The 22,669-nt window shown below is 39.0% G+C and overlaps 1 protein-coding gene across 1 annotated transcript in view; it reads left to right on the forward strand.

The window, feature by feature from the left end:
- The first annotated feature begins 5,020 nt into the window (after positions 1-5,020).
- The window catches only part of EXOC4 (exocyst complex component 4), a 722,726-nt gene continuing 705,077 nt past the window's right edge, over positions 5,021-22,669 (forward strand). The window contains exon 1 of the mRNA XM_026511236.4: positions 5,021-5,169. Within this exon, the coding sequence (XP_026367021.1) occupies positions 5,084-5,169 (86 nt within the window). The 5' untranslated portion in view covers positions 5,021-5,083. The remainder of the gene's footprint in view (positions 5,170-22,669) is intronic.

The raw sequence follows: 22,669 nt of genomic DNA on the forward strand, positions 1-22,669 counted from the left end.
GTAGCCACGGTTTTAGTTCTTATCCAAGTCTTGCTTTTAAAAGAAGTTCTTTTGTTTATTTCTGTTTAGAAAGGCAACCTATACATAGAAAATTTGGAAAACACAGAAAGGTGTTAAAAAATGGAAAAAAAGTCTGTATTCTTGCTCCTTAAAACAACTTCATAATACCCACAGAGGTGTATTTTAAACAAAACTAGTATCTTACTTTAGTGATAATAGCTGATATTTGCCAAGTGCTGATTGTGCATATCTCACACAGTCTCCAAATCACTCTCTCTAAAGGACTCCCTTATTATCACCTGCTTTACAGATAAGGAAACTGAGGCACAGAAAAGTTAAGTAACTTGCCTGAGCTAACCTAGCCAGTAAGTGAAGAGCTGGGATCGAATCTAGGTGGTCCTACTGCACAACCCGCATTTGAAATTTTTTTTATTGCATTCAAATACACATAACATAATATTTACTATTTTAACCATTTTAAAGTGTATCATTCAGTGGATTTTAATACATTCATAAAATTGTGGAAACATCATTACTATCAAGTTCCAGAATATTCCCATCTTCCCAAAAGGAAATCCTGTGTCTATAAAGCAGTCATTCTCCATTCCCACCTCCCCCTAACCCCAGGGAATCACTAATCTATGTTGGGGAAAAAGAATTTCTTCTGCTCTTCAAGGTCCTTCCAGCTGGACTACGAATCAAATTAACATGGCACAGACTAACAGGAGAAAATAAAATTTAGTTTCATATGCACGGGGAATGCACATGGACACGAGATTCTGAAGGCAGTCTGGCAGAAAAAGGTATATCTGTCATCCTGAAATAAGGAGAAAGGGATCGAGGTCTGGGCCTTCAAAGGGAAGGAATGCAATTTATAGGTAGATAAATAAGACTGTATGTTTGATAAACAGATGTTTGCTGGGGCATGCAAAAACAACGGGACATAGAAGACTTTGATCAAACGGGCCTTGCTAGGTCCCTCCCTGTCTACCATACCTAGTTAATATTGCAAGGTAGTTATCTATGGACCTGGAGCAGATCTGAGATCTAAATTCTTTTAAGACAGTTGAGGGGGAGGTAAAGAGATTTTCCTGAATCTTCAGGGCTTTGCTTGCTTTTTAACTCAAAATAATCTTTATGCTAAAGTGGTCCACTTGGGGTGTCCTGCCTTTAACCCCGACATCTGCTTTCCATCTGTGCGAATTTGCCTATTTTGGGTGTTTTATAAAAACAGAATCATACAATTTGTAGCCTTTTGTGTCTAGCTTCTTTCACTTAATATAATGTTTCCAACATTCATCAATGTTGTAGCACATATCAGTATTCTATTCCCTCTTTTTGGCTGAAGTATATTCCACTATATGGATATGTTACATTTTGTTTATATCTCAATCGTATATCACATATTATTCCACATTCATCCACTGACAGACATTTGGGTTGTTCCCACCTTTTGGCTATTGTGAGCAGTGGTGCTATGAACATTTGTGTACAAGTTTTTTGAGCACTTGTTTTCAATTCTCTTTGATATATACCTATGGGTCAAATTTCTGGGTTATGTGGTAATTTTAACTTTTTGAGGAACCACAAAACTATATGGGCTGCACCATTTTACATTCCCACCAGCAGTATTCCAGTTCTCCACATTCTTGCCAACATTTATTTTCTGTTATTTAAAATTATAACCATACTAGTGGGTGTGAAGTGATATCTCACTGTGGTTTTGATTTGCATTTCCCTGGTGACTACTGTTGTTGAGCATCTTTTCATGTGTTTGTTGGCCATTTGTGTATTTCCCTTGGAGAAATGTCTATTCAAGTCCATTGCCCAGTTTTTAATTGGAGTTTCTGTCTTTTGCGGTTGAGTCGTAAGAATTCTTTCCATATGCCGGATACGAGACCCAAACCATATATATGATTTGCATATATTTTTTCACATCCTGTGGGGTGTCTTTTTTTTTTTTTTACTTTCTTGATTGTGTCCTTTTATACACAAAAGTTTCTAATTTTGGTGAAACCCAAGTCATCTATTTTTCCCTTTGTTGTTCATGGTTTTGGTGTGATATATTAAGAATCCATTGCCAAACCTAAGGTCATGAGGATTTACCTCATTTTTTCTTCTAAGAATTTTATCTCTTATAGAGATATATAAGAGATAAATTTTGAGTTAAATTTTGTAAAATGCTGTGAGATCTGAATGTATTCTCCCTGACCTGCAAATTAATATGTTGATTCCTAATCCCCAAAGGCAAGAGTAATAGGAGATAGTGTCTTTTGGAGGTGATTAGGGATTAGTGTTCTTATAAGAGACTTCAGAGAGGTCCCTAGTCCCTTCCAGTAGTGAAGGCACAGTATGAAGGTGCTGGCCATGAACCAGGAGGTGGGCCTTCACTGGAATAGGACTATGCTGGCACCTTGGTGTTGGACTCCAAGCCTCCAGAACTGGAAGAAATAAATTTCTGTTGTTTATAAGCTACCCAGACTGCGGTATTTAGTTATAGCACTTGAGCGGACTAAGCCAGGATCCAACTCATTCTTTTGCACATGTATATCCAGTTTTCCCTGAATCATTGTTGAAGAGACTTTTCTTTTTCCCTTGAATGGAAATCAATTGATCATAGATATATGGATTCATTTCTGGACACTCCATAATATTCCACTTATCTGTGTGTTTATGTAAGTGCCATACTTTTGATTACTATAGCTTTTTAGCAAATTTGAAATCAAGAAGACTCAGTTCTCCAAATTCATTGTTTTTAATGATTGCTTTGACTATTTGGGGCTCCTTGCAATTCTATATGAATTTTAGGATCAGTTTTTTCAATTTGGCAAAAAAGGCCACTGTCATTTTCATAAGAATTGCATTGAGTTTGTAGATAGCTTTAGGGAACATTGATAGCTTAACCATATTGTCTTCCAGTTCATGGACACAGGAAGTCTTTCCATTTATTTAGTTCTTTAATTTACTTCACCAATGTTTTGTAGCTTTCAGTGTAGAAGTCTTTCACCTCCTTGGTTAAATTTATTCCTAAGTGTTTTATTCTTTTTGATGCTATTGTAAATGGAATTGTTTTGTTAAGTTTCTTTTCTTTTTTTATTTATTTTTTTTTAATTTTTTTTTTTAAAGATTTTATTTTATTTGACAGAGAGAGACAGCCAGCGAGAGAGGGAACACAGGCAGGGGGAGTGGGAGAGGAAGAAGCAGGCTCACAGCGGAGGAGCCTGATGTGGGGCTCGATCCCATAACGCTGGGATCACGCCCTGAGCCGGAGGCAGACGCTTAACCGCTGTGCCACCCAGGCGCCCCTGTTAAGTTTCTTTTGGATTGTTCATTGCTAGTGTATAAAAACACTACTGATTTGTCCTGATATTACATCCTGCAACCCTCTTGAGTTAATTTATCAGCTCTAATCATTTTTTTAAAAAGTCTTTAGGATTTCCATATGCCAAATCATATTGTCTACAAACAGAGATCGTTTCATTTCTTTTCCAATTTAGAAGTCTTTTATTCTTTTTCTTGCCTAATTTCCAGTACTATGTTGAATAGAAGTGACGAAAATGGGTGTCCTTGTCCTGTGCCTGATCATAGCTGGATAGCTTTCAGCTTTTCACCATTGAGTATGACGTAAGTATGTGTTTTTAAATAAATATTCTTTATTGTGTTGAAGAAGTTCCCTTCCATTTCTAGTTTTCTGAATGTTTCATTGTGAAAAGGGTGTTGGATTTTGTCAAAAGATTTTTTTCCTGCATTAACTGCAATGATCATGGTTTTTTCCTACTGCTTGCATTCTTAGCCACTAGGGCCAATTACTTTTCTCTCTGTATGTAAGTCATTGAACTTTATAGCCTGCTTTTTGTACTTATACCATGAATATCTCACTTTCATTAAAAGCCATTAAAATTATGATTTCCAGTGGCTATATGTTACAGTTTCATATATGGGTGTCCTACAATTTAATACTTCTATGTTGTTTCAGTAAAAGTAATTGATGTATTCTGTGTCTGCTACTCTACAACTCCAGAACCTCTGAATGTGCGTTCTCTTCATCTCTGAATTTCTTTAAATCTTTACTGCTACTAAGCAGTATCCTTCCTCCTATTTCATATTTATTTTCTTCTTCCTTGATTTATGCTTTTCATACACACACTAATCTTTGTTTCTTATTTATTTCATGTTCTGAATTAATGACTAAGGCAGTAGAGTCAAATGCAAGAAATTAAAAACTTACCAGTAAACATATTAATAAAGCACAAGTAAAATTATTACTATGTATATTTTATTTAGCTTGGGAAGAAAAAAATCTGCAATTTGGTGAGTTTTGCTTTTTGGTCTTTATGTCAATATCCAATTTGCATGTTTTTGCAGGTATTTTTTTTAGGATTAACTGGAGATACAGCCACACTGGAAGATAACTGAACTCACCATAAAACGCATGTAGAAACATCTAGTTTTAGAGAATAAGCAGCATTTCCGTGTCTTGTTTTCACATTTTATTGAATTTTTATTTATTTATCAATTTAAAATTTTCTTTTTTGTGTGTGTCAAGGGCTGACTTTCAAGAGATCGCGACGAGGGAGCTGCTTTGCTACCTATGAAACCCCGACGAAGTATTAAATTTTTTTAAACCATTTGTGTTTAAAGTAAAATTTTACTCATAGACATTATTCCCCACCCCCCATATAAATACACGCCCCTATATACACTTTTTGGCATTGTAAGATAAATTTGATTAAAAACATGATAAAAATCTAAAAACAAGGAAACGGGGGCGGGGGAACCCACACCAGATCAGAATAAATACAAATCAGACAGTCATTAGGACACTTAACCAAGTTGCCACTGGTTTAATTTGCCTGTGCTCCCAGGTAGAAAACTACAATTCCCAGAGTGCTTAGAGCGCGTGCGGGACCTTGAAACTTGCGGCCTCAGTCCCGCCTCCTTACTTCAGCGATTGGACTGTCCAGTTCCGCGTCTCTGAACTTCTCTTCTTCCATTGGTTACTGCCCAGCGAGGTCAATTACAGAGTTTACGTTCGCTTTGGCCCTTCTTGCCCACCGGTTCTCCCCCTCCGCCCGCTACCAAGATGGCGGCAGAAGCAGCTGGTGGGAAATACAGAAGCACAGTCAGCAAAAGCAAAGACCCCTCGGGGCTTCTCATCTCTGTGATCAGGTGAGGGAGGCAGGAGGCAGGGTCAGGGGACTGGGGGCAGCGGGCAGAGGCTCGACCTCCGCTTCGGAAGGGAGAAGGGTTAGCTGGGTTCCACCTTGCCGACCCCTCCCCCTTCCTCCTTGCCTCCCCCCCAGCCCCTCCCAAGGGCCCCCGCAGTTCCCCCTTTTTCTCTGGGGTTGGGCTAGAGGGAGGAGCCCCGCCTCGCTATCTTTTCTTTAGGACCTGAGCTTTCCATTAGGGTCCCTGGGCCCTAGAAGCACGCTGTTTGGGGCTTGGTAGAGAAAGCCAGGTGTGTCCATTTATTCATACAGCGTTTACTTACGGATTGCCTTCAGCAGCGCCCACTTGGGGAAGGCGCCTTGTTTCCTGGATTTCTGGGTGTAAGGCCCTGAAGTCCGGGGACTACTGTCACGAGTTGCAGGTTGTGTTCTCACACTTCGGACACCTCCAACCACCTGTGAATGGCCACAGCCTCCAATACAAGAGCCTGTAGTGAGCTTGTAGAAGAGCTGTGGATTGGAAGGCATACAGTCGTTTTCGATTTTTGTTCTGCCTCCCTATCCCGGTCTGTTCCTTCAAAACAAAACAACTTTCGAATTATCTTCTATGCACGTTATTTTCCCAGAATATGTATGGTGGGAGTGGGAGTAGTGGACCTTTTAGGGGCTCCTTTTTTAAAAATGTGAAATACATTAAAAGTAGGGGAATCCTTTCAGACATCATTAAGGATGATACAGGAAGTGATAACAACCTGAATAAAATGTATTATAACACGTTTTTACGTTGTTGACATTTGAATTTCAACTCAGGTATTTTTCATAAAGTAAAGCTCCCTCCTCCTAACCCCCCCCCCCCCATGCTAAACTTCTAGTTGAATTCTAGGAGTGCCCCTGCAATCTCCTGATGATTTTTTAAAACCCAGCCTCAACAGTACCTGGTAGGGGTATTGTAAGGGCTTGAAGGTATGAATAGATTGAATTTTGAAGCAGTCTATCATTCATGGACTGATAAATACCCATCTCTTGGGTGTTATTTAGGGGCCTCTAGTTTAAGGTTATGAAATCATTACTTTTTTTTTTTTTAAGAACTAAGATGATAATTCTTCTCTGTGTGGAAATGCTTAATAAATTTGGTAGGCCATGCAAAGGGAACGCTTGTCTAGTGTGGACCCACATTCTTGTGACAATACAGGCAGCGTAGATGTTTGTTTCATGATACTAAAACTCCCAACTAGAATATTGGTAGCATCCCATCTTAATCCTTTGTGGAGCTACAATATATGAATTTATTTGGATTCCTTTTTGAACTTGTTTATTTTTTCTGCCTTATAGTCAACACTCACTTCAGCTATGTATTTAGTGCCAGTTTGTATTTGGTGCCTGGGACTTAATACATACTTAAATACTTGTTGAACAAAGGAGTGGATGCCTTGAGTTCTGCAAAGACGAATCAGACATGATGTTACCCTTGAGAATTCACTTGAGGGATAAAATATGGATGTAAAAACTATGACGTAAGACTGGAAACAGACGAGTGAAATATGGGAATCCAGAAGAAGGAGTGGGGAAGTGGAGTGGGGGTTAGGGAAGGTAATAGCTGTATATAAATGTACCATTTCAGCTGTGCATTTATGATTCTGTAGGCTTTACCCATTTCTTTTCCAGTGTGTATCAGTTTTCTTTAAATGCCAATTATATTAGTTCTAAATGCCCTACATTTGAAAAAAGCATAAAAACCAAAACCAAACTAAAGTTTTTTTTCCTTTTGTTTTGTTTTTAACTGATGCTGATTCAGAAACACATTGCCTTTGGTTGACTGTTCCTTTGTTCTTCAGGGGGACTCTCCCACTGGGTGGTGTGGAATATGATTTTGTGGTTATTCATTCTTCTCTTAGTTAGGCTCATCTGTATTGCCTTCATGTATCACCATGATTTAGGCCTACACAATTTTTATGCTGAATTCTCTTGTGCGTTAATGTTTTTCATTTTTCTTCCTTTTCCTTGATCACCTCAGACCACTTGAATAATACCTTTATTACATCTGTTAACTAGCATGGTATAATGGAGTGTCCAGGTCTAGCGTCCTGGGCAAGTTTAGTAAGGATTAGAGTTCATGGTTACGTACGACCTTATTTAAGACTGTATGTTGTTGCTTCTTGAGTGTTAATGTTTATATTTCAATATTTCTTTGAGTCACAGGAAAATTGTGGGGTTGGCGTGAGAGCGTTGCCGGCTCTCTCTCCTTGTTTCCTCCCTGATGTGCTTTTGAACAGTGGTTTAAATTTTTGCAGTGGTTTAAATTTCATGAACAGTGGCAGTTAATGAGAGGAGAATGGTAGTATTACTTCGGTGTTTGGGTGGAGAGAAGCAGGGGAGAGTACTTCAGAGGGGAATAGAATGGGAAATGTAGTTGCTCAGAGAGTAGATCTTAAATGTTCTCATTACAAGAAAAAGAAATTGTAACTATGTGAGATGGGTGCATGTTAACTCACCTATTGTAATCATTTTGCAATATACACAATATATTAAACCATGTTGTACACTTCAAACGACTATGGTGTTATATGTCAGTTATAGTCACTAAAACTGAGGGAAAAAAAGAATGGGGAATGTATATTTCTTGTTAGTAAATTGTTCTCTGACTCTGAAGTTGCTGCTTTGTCTCTCTGTTCAGTTTGTATTCTTTGTGTTACCCCTTCTTGCAACATTGTCTTCATGATTAATTCTTCATGTAAAACGTGGATTACCTCTTCTCTTTAACATCTTTTCAGATTCTCTCTCAAAGACCAGAACTTTCCGGAATCCATTTTAGGCTCATGTTTATAAAATCTGAGCCTCCTTGAAGATATATCTGATACATGCCAGTTCTCTTTTATGTTTCCTTGGACCTGTCATTTTGTCACCCTAAAATAACTGACTTGTCAGTGATAATACTTTGAAAAGTTTGATTAATTTAGCTTTATTTATCTTTTTGTATCATTGAGCTGTTGTTTTCTTTTTTGAATAGTGAATATTAAAAATTCTCTCTTGGTTCTTTTGCTCAGATACCTTAAAAAAGTCATTTCTAGGGGCGCCTGGGTGGCTCAGTTAAGCGTCCGACTCTTGGTTTTGGCTCAGGTTGTAATCTCAGGGTTGTGAGTCTGTGCTCAGTGGGGAATCTGCTTGGGATTCTCCCCCCCCCCACCCCACGTGTGCACACGCCTGTGCACACGAGCGTGTGCTCTTTCTCTCAAATAAATAAATCTTTTTTAAAAGTCATTTCTGTACCTTATTATGTACTAGCATAACACATCATATATATTTAAAGCTACTTCTGTGACTGGAAACAGCATTTATTGTTAGTCGTCTTTTAACACTAGATAAGAAAACAACAGGTAGATCAGGGTTCGACCTAAGGACACAGTAAGTATAGACATGGGGACTAGCCAAATCTCGTCACTATTTCCAGCTGTGGTACCAAACAGTTAAATAATAACTATTTTGCTACTGTGAGCGTCCATCACTTTAAAGCATTTAAAAATAAAAAACAGTTTCAAGAAGTCTAGTGTACTGTAGTGAAAATGTTACGTTTGGTGGATGGGTATTTAAGTACCTTGAGACTCATAAATGAAATTCTTAACCCTTTTAAAAAGTATTGAATAAAAATATTATCGGACTACCGGATGTTTCAAAGGGTGGACTCCCGGGGTATTGCAGAAGAGGTCCTCAGGCTGGGAAGTGGGGCTTTGATGAGGAGATGGACAGTGCTTGGGACCGAGTCTGTCAGAGGCTTTGGTTTGAAGCAGCTTTTGGTTTGAAGTCTTGCCACTGGCCCTTTAAAATGGAGCTAATTGGGTGGACAGAGTTGCGATCACCTGCTGATGTAAATTTGGACAGTTTTACACGTGTGCGTGCACACACAGCATTTTCCTACTTTTCTATTGATTTTTCCCCCCTAACCTTTTGTTTGGTGTGAAATCGGAGCAGGCAGCCTTTCTAAATGGGGAATAAGCAAGATGGCATTTTGGAGATGCTGTTTTATTTTTGTGAGTTCTTGTCAGGTTTTTAATTGGGAAATGTGTCTACCACTTACTGTTAGGTGATTTGCTTTCCAATTAAATGTTGACTCTCTTCTCTTTATAAGTTGGCCTTTAATAGACCATTTAATTGGGAAGACAAACTTTGGCTGTGACTTTAGGCGACCTTATTGAAACCTCAGAGCAGAGCTTTTGTAGACAGACTCTGGTTACAGATGTCAAGGAGGATTGAAGGCAGTTGAAGGCTCACGTTTTCATCAACTTTCATGTCTTCACAGAAGTTGGAATTTCAAAAACTTAGAAAATCCTTTATTGTAGACACCTGTTAAATTCCCTTCCTCCTCAGAGAGTGTTTTGGTCAGCCCCATATTTAATTCAAAGCAAGCTTTGTTGAAGGGGTCCAGGCTTTGATCAGGGCTTTGAACAAACAGCTTTGAGGTCCATGACACAGTTTGTGGCAGAAAGGAACGTGGTCACTCTGTTTGGAGCAGAGTCCCCGAAGTTGTGTTAGGTGGTTAGTGTTGTTTCCAGTAACACCTCTTCTCTTCATCTGAGCCTGTCTCATTATGGTTTTTCGGGTTTCTGCTTTCTTTGTACCCTGGGGCATCTTGGCACTGGGAATGCAGTACTGTTTGAAAATTACCGCTAGGCTGTCTGGAGACTAAACACTTTTTTTTTCTCCTCGAGGTCCTGGGACATCTGACAGCATGTGTTGATAGAAGGGGCAAAATAATTCCCCCTTTTTTCCTGCTAAACATGAAGAATGAGTATCTTGGGAACCCACGTCTTAGTTTCTAACCTCATGTGTAATTTTTAATGTTGGGATTTCCTGAAGACTTTGAGGCAGAGAGGTGTAATGTTGGGTGATAGAGTCAGGTTTTTTTCAAGCCACTACTTAACAGTGGATCGGTATGGTCATAGTGTTTGGAGGGAGTTGAGGTATAGTTAGTAGACACTTACTGGATTGTGTTACCCATGTAGAGTTACCTTGGACCAGTTGCTTCAGACCACTGTGTCTAGTCCCTCCTTTGTAAAACGGGATAATAATATGATTTATGGTTTGGGGGGAAAATTAAGAGCGTATGGGAAGGGCTAACACAGTTTGGCTTAGAGAACACACACAGATGTTCATTTCTTTTCAGGATCTGCTTCTTCTCTGGTTAGAAACTTGATTGTAATATTCACCGGATAGCAACCAGGATATGATGTTAATTTTCTGTCAGAGATATCCTTTCTGGTTTGGCTTGAATGTTTGATTCCAGTCGTCAGAATGTTCACTTTGTACCCGAGAAATCTTGTGTAGCTGAATTAAGATGGTAATTATTGATAATTTTTGAGTCAGCCACAAGAGCTAGATTTAAATAGATGTATGCTTACGTGTGCATGTAAAACATGAAATATAAACAAAGTATAAAACATTTATTAGGTCAAAGACAGAAAGGTTATAAACCAGCAAATTGAAAGGCCTAGGATCTCTTTGTCTACATAACCCTTTTTGCCATTAAAAAAAAATCATATATGTGATTTCCTAAAATCGCATATATAATTTTTAAAATTTAGTTATGTATTTAGAAAATTCAAATATTTCAAGAGGAACAAAATAAAAAATGAAGACTTTTCACTCTGTTCATCTCTTTCCTGGTGTACCTCTGTGAAGTGTCCTTTGGTTCCTTTGGAGAAATAGAAAACTATATTTAAGTATGTGTGGATGTATAATCTTTAAATAAGAATATATGTTCTTTAATATATTAACATATAATACTTATGAATTTGTATATACTTAAGAAATATTCGTTAAAATTCTACATTATTTAAACAAATGGGATCATACTATGTGTATTTTGGACCCTTTATTCATTTGCTTGTTTTTCTTTATTTTGGAAATCTTTTCTAGCAGCACATACTAATCTACCTCAATCTTTTTAGTGGCTATGTAGCATTCTGTCATATGGATACACCATAATCTATTTCACTGGTAGTCCCTCTCCCCCCCTTTTATAACACTTAAGTTCTTTTTTCTTCTTCTTCTTTTTTAATCTTCTGTTTAAAATATATTGCAGTGAGCATTCCTGTATGTCAGGGAGTAGATTTGTGGTATAAAATCACAGCAGTGGCAGGGGAATAGCTGCGTCCGGGTATCTTCACATTTTGGACTTTGACAGAGTCAAAATGTCCTCCAGAAAGATGGTCATTTTCGCTCCCACAAGTGGTGTATTCGCTCACCTGGTTTCCCAAGCCCTGGCCAGAAACTGGATGCTTTTGATGATTGTCTTTGTTAAAGTCCGTTGTGAGTAAGAGGGGAGTATTTGTCTCCCTGTCATTTAGTTGTATGTTATAGCTGGATGTATGTGGATATATACGTTTTGCAAATATTTTCTCCCAGTCTGTGGCTTGTCTTCTCATTCTCTCGACTGAGTCCTTCCCAGAGCAGAAGTTTGTACTTTTAATGAATCATCAAGGATTTCTGTCATGGGTCATGTCTTTGGCGTTGTAATCTAAAAAGTCTGTGCCATGCCCAAGATCATCTAAATTTCCTCCAGTGGTAACTTCTGGGAGTTTCATATTTTGTCTTGTACTTAGGACTGTTATCCAGTTCAAGTTAATTTTTGTGAAGGCTACGAGATCTGTGTCTAGAGTCATTTTTTTTGCAGGTGGATGTTCAGTTGTTCCGGCACCATTTATGGAAAAGATAATCTCTCTTCTCCATTGTTGTACATATGTGGCATCCTCAGCAACATTCCATGCATTTCATTGTCTTCCTGTGCACCTTGTCATTGCATCTTCCCCATTTTTGTGTCACAAAAACTTGTTAAAAAAAAAGTCATAAAAAAGAAACCAGTCAAACAATCTCATTTCCCAAATATTACCTATTTTCCTTGTTGAGGTTTTTGTGTGGATCTTGTCTAGGTGTGTACGTAAGTTTAATAGTTGTAATTATAACAACATTTTTTTTAGCATAACAAAAATTTTTTCATGTTGCTATATAGTCTTTGGAGTTATGTAAATATTTTTAAAAAAATTTTTTTTTAATTAAGAGAAAATTACAGAGAAGAAAATATAAACTCTCATATTCTCTTTACCCAGAATTAAACGCTATTAATAACTTTGCTTCCAGTTTTAAAAAAATTACTGTTATAAAAATAATACACATTCATTATAAAGAATTCAAACAATGGAAATGCAGGGAGATGTGATTATTCCAAACTTTATCCTTTGTAAGTTACTGTCATTGGTATTAACTGAATCTAATTCCAGACATTGCTGTGTCTCTGAGTGTATGTGTGTGTGTGTGTGTGTGTATGAGATGTTGGGTGGATAGATAGAAATTTTTAAATTTCAAACAAAAAATATTATTTTTTAAATAAATACAGGAGCTTCGTCTATATGCCAACTTATTTTTAAGTAATCTGTACCCCCAGTGTGGGGCTTGAACTCACAACTCCAAGTTCAAGAGTTGCATGCTCTATTGACTAAGCCAGCCAGGAGTCCCTCTATATGCTAATTTATATGCTGACTTTGTCTGCATTTTTGAGGTATACGTACATATAGTAAAGTGCACGTATATTAAGTATATGGCTTGATGAATTTTTTTTTTTTTAAAGATTTTATTTATTTATTTGACAGAGATAGAGACAGCCAGCGAGAGAGGGAACACAAGCAGGGGGAGTAGGAGAGGAAGAAGCAGGCTCACAGCAGAAGAGCCTGATGGCGGGGCTCGATCCCATAACGCCGGGATCACGCCCTGAGCCGAAGGCAGACGCCCAACCGCTGTGCCACCCAGGCGCCCCTGGCTTGATGAATTTTTACCTGTGCAACCACCACCCACGTAAGATAGAGATGAACACTTACAGCATCCCTGTCCTTTTTTTTCCAGTTCATTTTTTTGTGCAGGGGTATCCTGTGTTCCAACACCATTCATTAAACAGATTATGCTTGCTTCGCTGAGTTTCTTTTGCATATCTGTCAAAAATCAGTTGAGGGATGTGGGTCTATTTCTTGATTCTCTAGTCTGTTTCACTCATCTGTTTATCTTGATGACAGTCCCACACAGTCTTGATTGTTGCTTTTATAAGTCTTGAAGACAGTGTATCCTCTCCACCTGTACCCTACTTTTTAAAAGTTGTTTTGGATGGGGCGCTGGGGTGATTCAGTCAGTTGAGCATCCGACTCTTGATTTTGGCTCAGGTCTTGACCTCAGTGTTGTGAGTTCAGGCCCCAAGCCTACTTAAAAAAAAAAAAGTTATTTTGCTTATTCTAGGTCCTTTGCATTTAATTCCGCATCAGTTTTATCTTATTTTTTTCCCCTATCAGTTTTTGAATTAGCTAGTAAATTTCTACAGTAAAACCTTCTGGGATTTTGGTTGGCATTGCTCTGAATGTACAGATTAATATGGGAGAATTGACATCTTAGCCATATTGAGTCGTCTTATCCCTGAGCAGATGTATCTCTTCATTTAATTCTTTAATTTCTTTCAGCAGTTTTTAAATAGATTTCAATGTGTAAGTCTTACATATTGTTGGTCAGATTTATCTAAGTATTTTAGGCACTTCAAGTCCCACACCTCACTGAATGCTGATGTTTTTCCCTCTAGTCTATTATTACCATGTCTTCAAATTCATTCATCTTTTCTGCAGTTTCCAATCTGTTGTTAATCCTATGTAATGTAATTTTTATTAGATTGTAGTTTTGAGCTCTGGAAGTTTGATTTGGTCTTTTTTTTTTTTTTTTTTTAGGGATTTTATTTATTTATTTGACAGAGACAGCCAGCAAGAGAGGGAACACAAGTAGGGGGAGTGGGAGAGGAAGAAGTAGGCTCCTAGCTGAGGAGCCTGATGTGGGGCTCGATCCCAGAACGCTGGGATCACGCCCTGAGCCGAAGGCAGACGCTTAACGACTGTGCCACCCAGGCGCCCCTGATTTGGTCTTTTAAGAAAAAATCTTTAATAGCTCTCCTTGCACATTTAGTCTTTCCTGTAGCTTCTTGAGACTATGAAATACAGGCATTAATAATAATTTTAATGTTCTTGTTTACTAATTTTGTCTTCTTGTGTCATTTTTGGGTTAGTTTCAGTTGATTAATATCTGTCCCCCCTTTTTTTTACATGCCTTTCATACGTTTTGGATACTAGATTTTGTAATTTTACCTTATTGGGTACTGATAGCGGATGTCTTTGTTTTCTTGGAAATATTCCTGAATTTTGTTTTAGGATTTGGTTAAGTTACTTGGAAGCTGTGATCCTTTCAGGTCTTATTTTAAATTTTGCTCCTGGGGGCAGAGCAGCATTTGGTTTAGGGCCAATTTTGTTTCCCTACTATGGCAAAATCCTTCTGAGTACTCCACCCAATGCTCTGTGAACCATGAGATTTTCTCCTCTGGCTGTGTGTGATTTCAGATAATTGCACCCACTGATCCTTACTGGTGGTTCTTTTTCTGGCCTTGAGTAGTTTTCTCACAGGCTCTCACTGATGATATTGAGCTGAAGCTTGAAGGGAGCCCTTCTACAGTCTCCAGAGTGCTCTGTAGTTCTTTCCTCTCCATCACCTGCCCTGCAAACTCCTTAATGTTTAAGGTTTCGAAATCATTTTTTCGGGGGGTTGTTGTTACTTTCAGATGCTCGGGCAAATCCAGTCCCAGTTATTTCATCTAGACCAGAAGCAGAAGTCTGTCAGTGCCTCATATTTTGAAAAATATGTTTAAAGATTCATTTTCATTGGTCAGATTTCATCAGTTGCATATGCACAGGAGGGAGAAGAAGGTAATCAGATATGCTGTATAAAGGCTCGAAAGTGAGCTAGGTATCTTGGCCCTAATGGCCTTCCACGTTTTGCGGTGTTTTGCAGAGTATTTAAATTAAACAGCAAAACGCTTTCACTTCATATGGTATTTTTTCCAGGGACTTTTCCTTCAGAACTACTAGAAATGCTTTGGAACTATTTCGCATCTGTTCATGTATTTTTTTTTAAATACAGTTTTTTTTGTTTGTCTGTTTGCCTGTGGTAGTATTGCTCCGTGTAGCCTGAGCTCTCGTATAGCCCGTGATTGGTTTTCTTTGGGCAGCACAGCATTTAGATTGTTTTTGTTGGTGGTGGTTTTGTTGTGCTTTTTGTTTTTGCTTGCATTTGGAGATTTCCAGGCTGTGCTTGCATTTTGCAGTCTGCAGTGCTGAGCTCTGCTCCCTCTATAGTCTTCCACTCTGCTGCTACTTACATACTTAACTGCTTTCAAGCCATGAAATGAGTTCTGGTCTTTTTAGTAGCCAGTCCTTTATGTGTTGGGACTTTCGTCTTGAATTACAAGGGTCTATAGATGAATAAATCTAAGAAATACTGCGTAATCTTCACGTCTTGTCCACCCAGCTTCTGCCCTCCCTCCCGGGACACCCGGCACATGAACATAGTAAAGTCTCCTGGATGTCTGCAGTTAAGAAACTTGCTTCAATTTGTGTAATCTAGAATTTCCAAGATAGCCTAGTACCATGCAACACCTACTATTGTCTTCTAAAATGAGATTTCTGAGGAACTCACTGGAAGCTCCACATTAGGGAGTAGCCTACACCTTTAATATGAACAAATGTGTTGTAGTAACTAAAACATTCCCCTGGAGATGAAAACTAAGATCACTGTGGAGAAGGCTTTAAGGAGGATGTGGACCTTCAAATGGAAATGGGAAAAGAGGTAGCCTCAGTTAAGGAAGGGTAGGGGGTAGGTTTTAAATTGACTCTGTCAATCCTGGACTCAGTTTTATGCTCAGTGAGGCTGATTTTACTTAATTTTAGATAATGGCCTTCTCTGTTGGTTACAAGACTCAGAGCTTTTGGTCCCCAGAAGTATTTTGTATGACTGAGTTAATTGAAATATTGAATAGCTGCATGTGTTGGGTGTAGTAATTGGCCCTAAGTGCTGTCTGAAGCAAGACACCAGTGAATTTTCAATTGACTTTAAAGCAGAAATTGTTTACTGTCACTTGATATTAAATGAATCTTTGTAGTGAATTAAGGGATGTTGTTTTTATGCATCAGAAAAGTTTTTCAGAGGGACTTGTCATCATGGATTGTTATCAATTGGGACGGGATTATCTTGAATTTTGTGGGATCTAATAAGACATAATTAAGAAACAAGCAGTCGCAGTGTATAATTGAATATAATAAAATCGGATTAAAAAGTGTAATGTAGATTCAGTTATGCTTTGAGTGAAGCCATATCTTATGTGATTATATAGTGATACACATCTCATTTAATGTGTGTTTTTTTCCATGCAAACTCAGAATTATGAGGGTCTCATTTTTTTAAATAATTCATTAGAAGCATTTGTAGATGAATCATCATATACAAAGTGCTCTGCTTAGTAGAAAAGGCTTTGAAGATCCTTCTCAACTTGTTAGTGTTTATATTCTTAGTGATCTCTTTTCCTTCCTTTAGTTTGGATTTATACTCATATCTAGAACTGTCTTTTTAAAAAAGTATTTGAGCGAAAGTATGTGCACGGGTGCATGCATGCATGAGCAGGAGGTGGGGGGGGGGCAGACTCCCCCCCTGAGCAGGGAGCCAGGATCCTGGGATCATGACCTGAACCAAAGGTAGACACATAACGACTGAGCCACTCAGGTACCCCTAGACTTGTTCACCTGTCTTTAGTTTCCCTGCTGACCTGTTACTGTCAGGCATTTCTTAGGTTGGCTGTTCCATGCTTTAAAGGAAAAGAAAATCTGTCTCTCACACTTTGAAATAAGGGCTATGTAGATCTGATAGTGTAATCTAAAAGCAGTTTAGTAAAGAAAATGGATCCATATTTTCAAGAATCATGTATGCTCTAGATGTTTTGTTCCTGTGTTGGGATCAGTAACAGAAAGGAGTATTTTAGAGTTCAGTGAGCTAGTAGCTTTTTTCCTACTTGGAGTGAGGGTCTGAAACTAGTTAACCCTTGTGTATTTGGGTTTAAAAATACTCAATTTTTGCCTAATGATAATGTGTTAGAATATTTTGTAAATAAAGAGGACCCCTTGTCTGGTGCTCTTTCCATTATGTGACTAAAAAAATTCATTAGAATTGCCCTAATGAGAGAAGGTGGTACTGGTTGAGGGGTTCAGATGCCTGATGAGTAAAAAGTGCAGGGGCTTGGGGACCTCAGGTTTCTGTAAGAGGCCTATCCTGGGTATTTCCCAGAAAGGGTATCACTGAGATTTGATTCCTCCTGTATATTGAGCTTTGTAGAGCTGTAGTTTCCTGATAAGGATTTTTGGATATGTGGGACCTTACTTGTAATTAGGTTTTCTGAGTTGTTTGAAGAGATTTACGTTAATTGTTTTGTTAATCTTTATTATTCCTGGAGGAGAGGTCACTGGATACCAACAAGGAATGCCCTTAGTAGACAATTAAGTGAATTAACTGTTTTCAGATGCTAATTGTTCTGGAGGTGTCACCAAAATTCAGGTGTATTACATTAAATATTTCTTATAGCAGGTTAATTAGTTTAGTTATCTGAGGCTGTATTAGGCAGTTAATTCTTGAGGATTTGCTGAGAATCTATGTTGCTCTGGCTAAGGGGTGTGACCGATAACGTCTGCCTTGAGATTTTAGCCAAGCAAAATAATACTGCCTGTGTTTTATAGGGTGGTGTATAAGTCTGCTCGAGCTGCTGTAACGAAACACCACAGGTTGGGTGGCTTAAACAGAAATCTGTTTTCTCACCATTCTGGAGGCTGGAAGTCCAAGATCAAGGTACCAGTCCGGCTTGGTTTCTGGCAAGGCCTCTCTTCCTGGCTTGTAGATGGCCACCTTCTTGCTGTGTCCTTAAATGGCCTTTCCTCTGTGAGTGTGTGGAGAGAGAGGGCTCTTTCGTGTCTCTTTCTCTGCTTATAAGGACACCAGTTGTATTTCATATGACCTCCTTTAGAGACCCTAATCTCCAAATAGTCACACTGGGGCTTAGTGCTTCAATAGAAATTTGGTAGTGGTAGGAGGGTGTGTCTCAATTTAGTCTATAACAGGTGGTACTCTGGAGACTTATGACTTTGTTAAAATACCCTAGAATGGCTCCAGAGTGACAGTCATTACCTATAGGTGATCTTGAGGCTCAGGCTAGAGCCCTGGGCAGGTTGTTAATTTTTCACAATTGGCTGGCAACCTTTCTACATGCTTTTCTGGCTTATGATATGTAACAGTCCCCTTCTAACCCTCTAATACCAAACTTGTACTGTCGATGATCTTCAAAGAACTGCTGTCTGGGCAGCTTGAACTATCAAAGGGCTTGCTGCGAGGAGGAAATTAATGAAGCATGGTTTGATCCATTTCATCCTATACATTCCACAAATTCCATTCTTAGATTAGAATGGATCATTGGAAAGCTTCATGCTTGGACTATGTTCAGAGTCACAATCTCTTGGTCTAAGTTGTGTTTTAATGTTCTGTTCTGGAAGGAACTTAAAAGAAATAACCATGTAAAATTTATTGTTTTTTAGAAGGTGGTTGAGGACCTTATTCACTATCTTGTATATTGTCGTCCTTATTGTTTTAAGTGAAGCATTTCTTTTAGAATTTAGGAGTAGCTTAAAGTTTGCTTCTTCAACAGAGGAACTGGAATCCATCTTTTTGATAATGAGAATGATTTAACTGGCTACATTTCCCTTTTTGTATGGCTAGGAACCTCACAGTTAGATTGAGGGCTCATTTCCTATTCACTGTGTCTGCCCACATGCCCAGCTTACCTGTGTTTACATTTGTATGGCATCGTTTTGTCCTGTAGCTCCTTAACTAGTTTCACTTTCTCATTTGTTATTATCTACATTTTTGTACAAATGGTCTCTGATCTTTTTTAGGAAGTGGTTGGATAGATGTAAAATGAAACTTGAAGTATTGTTGAATATTTGCCATTCAGTATTCATTATTAAATACTGATTGAAAGCTGTCATTCTTTTTTTTTTTTTAAGTTTTTATTTTTCTATTATTTCTCTACATTCAACGTGGGGTTTGAACTCACTACCCTGAGATCAAGAATTGCATGCTTGGGGTGCCTGGGTGGCGCAGGCGTTAAGCGTCTGCCTTCAGCTCAGGGAGTGATCCCGGTGTTATGGGATCGAGCCCCACATCAGGCTTCTCCGCCAAGAGCCTGCTTCTTCCTCTCCCACTGCCCCTGCTTGTGTTCCCTCTCTCGCTGGCTGTCTCTATCTCTGTCAAATAAATAAATAAAATCTTTAAAAAAAATTATAAAAAAAAAAGAATTCCCTCAAGTACACAAAATCATTAAAAAAAAAAAAATTGCATGCTTTTCCGACTGAGCCAGGCAGGTGCCCTGAAAGCTGTTATTCTTTGCCTGGGTGCTAACCCCCAGGTGGCATCAAAGAACACTTTTAGAGTAAAAGTCCACAAAGCTGTACCTGGTCAGGCTCCCAGCTTCTTACCTGATCTATCACTGTCCCCTCTCTTGCTTCTCTGAAGCCACATTGACTTTCTTGCCATCCCTTGTACCATGAGCAGGCCAAACATACCCTGCTTCAGGGCCTGTGCATCTTCTGTTCTTTCTGGAATCTGTTTCCCCAGATAGTGCCACCTCTCTCCCCCTCATTTTCTAGAAAACTCTTTTCAAATGCCATCTTTATCTGAGAGGTTTTCTCTGGCCTCCTTGTGTTATACACTTCTCTCCTCCTCTCTGGCTTCTGTTTTTTTTCCATACCTGTTTCTTCCTGGCCTGCATGTGTTGTTTATTTCTCTTGTATTTCCTGCTTCCCTCACCAGAATGTAAGCTTCCTGAGGGGAGAGGTTGCTTTTATTCCCAGCTGTATCTCTAGCTGCTTAGAACCCGCCTGCCAAGTACTAGGTGTCTAATAACTATTTGTTGAATGACTAAATGAACTAAATAGGGTTGCTGTTAACTATTATTTGTCCTTTCCTAGTGATTTTTGAGCAGGCATTTCTTTGTGTGAGCTAATTTAGTAGCAATTGTTTTTTACGGCAGAGAACTGCCCTCCATGACCTCTTCAGAGCCTGCCTCTTGCTGCTGCTCATTATTTAGCTTTTCCGGGGCACTTTTAATGTGCCAGGCACCGTTAAGAATATAAAGAAAAGGTCTGACCTCAATTCGTGAATAAATATCTTCAGGAACTTTCGAATGGGGGAGGCTTTGGGCTAACAATATTGTGATTCACAGATGATTTATTTGGTTCCTAATAATGTGTCAGCCCACACATCAGTGGCGCTTTGTATTTTACCAAGCACAGTCACATAACGTCGCCAATCACAGCTGCCTGGTGAGGCAGGTACTCTTACTATCTTGTCTGCTTGGCAAGGAAAGAAACAGACACGGAAGCTAAGTGACTTGCTCGAGGTTAAAGAGCTTGAAAGTGGCAGACACCTCATGGTTGACACATATGATGAGAGGAGTCAGAAACTTATGATACATTCCAAATCGACAGTGTTTTGGATTTGTGTTTTTCTTGCATCCGCTCATTTTGTCTTCGACTGAAGGTTACCTTTGGGTGGCTAACCTTATTTTCATAGGTGTGCTTTTTCTTTTATTTGATCTTACTTTTGTCTTCTTTAAGAGTAATATCGACTTCCGTGTGCTTTCCCCCTGTCTGGACTCCATTACTCTATTAAGTCCAAAGTGAAGGCAAAATTGCTCCATAGAAGGAGTCAGTGATGGTGACTAGTTATTTTCCTTTCAAAACACTTGACCGGCTAGACTGAAATACAGAAGCTGGTATAAAAAAAGGAAAGTGGCAAATTCAGTTTCAGATCTGCAGCTACTTACCTCGGGTTTAACGCTTGTGTGGAAGGCTCTCTTGGAGCTGCTGGCTGTGAATTCACTAGAACCATATAGCATGTGTGCCTACTAGATGCTGTTAACAGTAGCTTGACGTGTGCACCATGGTCCTTTTAGCCTTTTACGTAAATAAATTCCTTCCTGGGGATTAATTAGTCATGGTTAGAGATGTAATTCATCATGTAAAATGCCAGGGCTGTCTTAGTGAAAAATTCTTGGTGATCCAGAAATGTCTCTGTGTCTGGCTTAACTAGAATTTAGTGTATGTTTTTATTTTCCTCCCTGAACTTGGCAATAGTTTGTAAATCTTAATGGTTTTGAGATAGGAATGGAGAAAAAATCTAAATGAGTCAGTAACATGAAAGCACCTTGGGGTGGCAACTTCAAATCATTTCTGCTGTGCTCATGCTTCAGATTCAAGACTCTTAGAGCACTTAGCAGCTTTTTTAGTACTGTCTACGTCTCAACCCATCCACTCTTCTCTTCACATGTGAGCTGTAGCTTGATCAGGAGCTGAAGGCACAAGAAATAGGAGTTCATAACATGCGTAGTGGAAAAGGCCTTGACTTTGAAGTCAGGTATGCTTAGCTTCAAGGGCAGTTCCCATGTTAGCTGTGTGTGGGGGTGAAAGTTACCTTACCTCTCTGTTCCTCTGATTCCATCTCACCAGACTTTAAGTATTATCTTAGATGATGTGTCCAAAGTAACCACTGCATTCCCTGGCATATAATGGACACTAATGAATATCCCGTGCTTCACTTTTATCTTCCCTTTCTCAGGTGTAAGACACAAGGATGCATGTACATTTCTGTATTTAGTTTGAAAATTTCCCAAGTAGATGAGCCAGAGCTGGCTTGTCAGCACTTACTGTCCAGGCGATCTTGGATGATTGTTGGACTCAGTATTTATAAAAATGCGATGTAGTTTTAGGCCTGATTATTAAGAATATAGTGCTTGTATCATAGAATATAAAAACCTCTTCCTGTTTGGACTGGTCAGACCATATCAGGAGTGTGTTGTGTTCAGTTCTAGTACTACACAGGATGGGGGAAGCTTTTCAGGGCCAGACTGCTCAGGTTTGAGACCTGGCTCTGCTGCTTAAGAGTTCTGTGCCTCCAATACACAACTCCGTTTCCTGTCTGTAATAAGGGGGGGGGGGTAATAATGGTAGCTACCTCCTAGGGTTGTCAGGAATCAATGAATTATTATGCATAAGCCATTTAGATTAACATTGGGCATACAGTAAGTTCTATGTGAGTGTTAGCTGTTTTGGAAGGGAAATCCACAAGCATGGTGGACTACGTGGGAGCCATGTTGTGGGAGAAACAGTTGAAGCAGTTAGAGATGTTTAACCTGAGAAAGAAGTACTGAAGCCCTTTACCATTTAAAGAGAAATTGTATGGAAGAGGGAATAGAGTCATGTAACCTAAGAAAGGTGGAACTTGGATCAATGGGTAGAAATTATAAAGAGCCTGATGAAAGGCTTCGTAACAAGGAGAGCTGCTCAAAATTGCAGTGAATGGCTTTGCAAACTGGTGAGCTTTCCATTTCACAGAGGCTTATTAGATGGCTCGGGAGAGGTCTCTGACCTGGCTGGCAAGGTGAGCTAGATGACAGGTGTTCTCTTCTACCCCGTTCTCAGTTCAGGTCAAGTGACTGGCTTAAAGTAAGATAATTCCACATTGAAGTTTGCTGTGTTTTGGTAGCAGACATGGATACTTTTCTC

Source organism: Ursus arctos, unplaced genomic scaffold (genome assembly GCF_023065955.2).
Source record: "Ursus arctos isolate Adak ecotype North America unplaced genomic scaffold, UrsArc2.0 scaffold_3, whole genome shotgun sequence".
NCBI lineage: Eukaryota > Metazoa > Chordata > Mammalia > Carnivora > Ursidae > Ursus > Ursus arctos.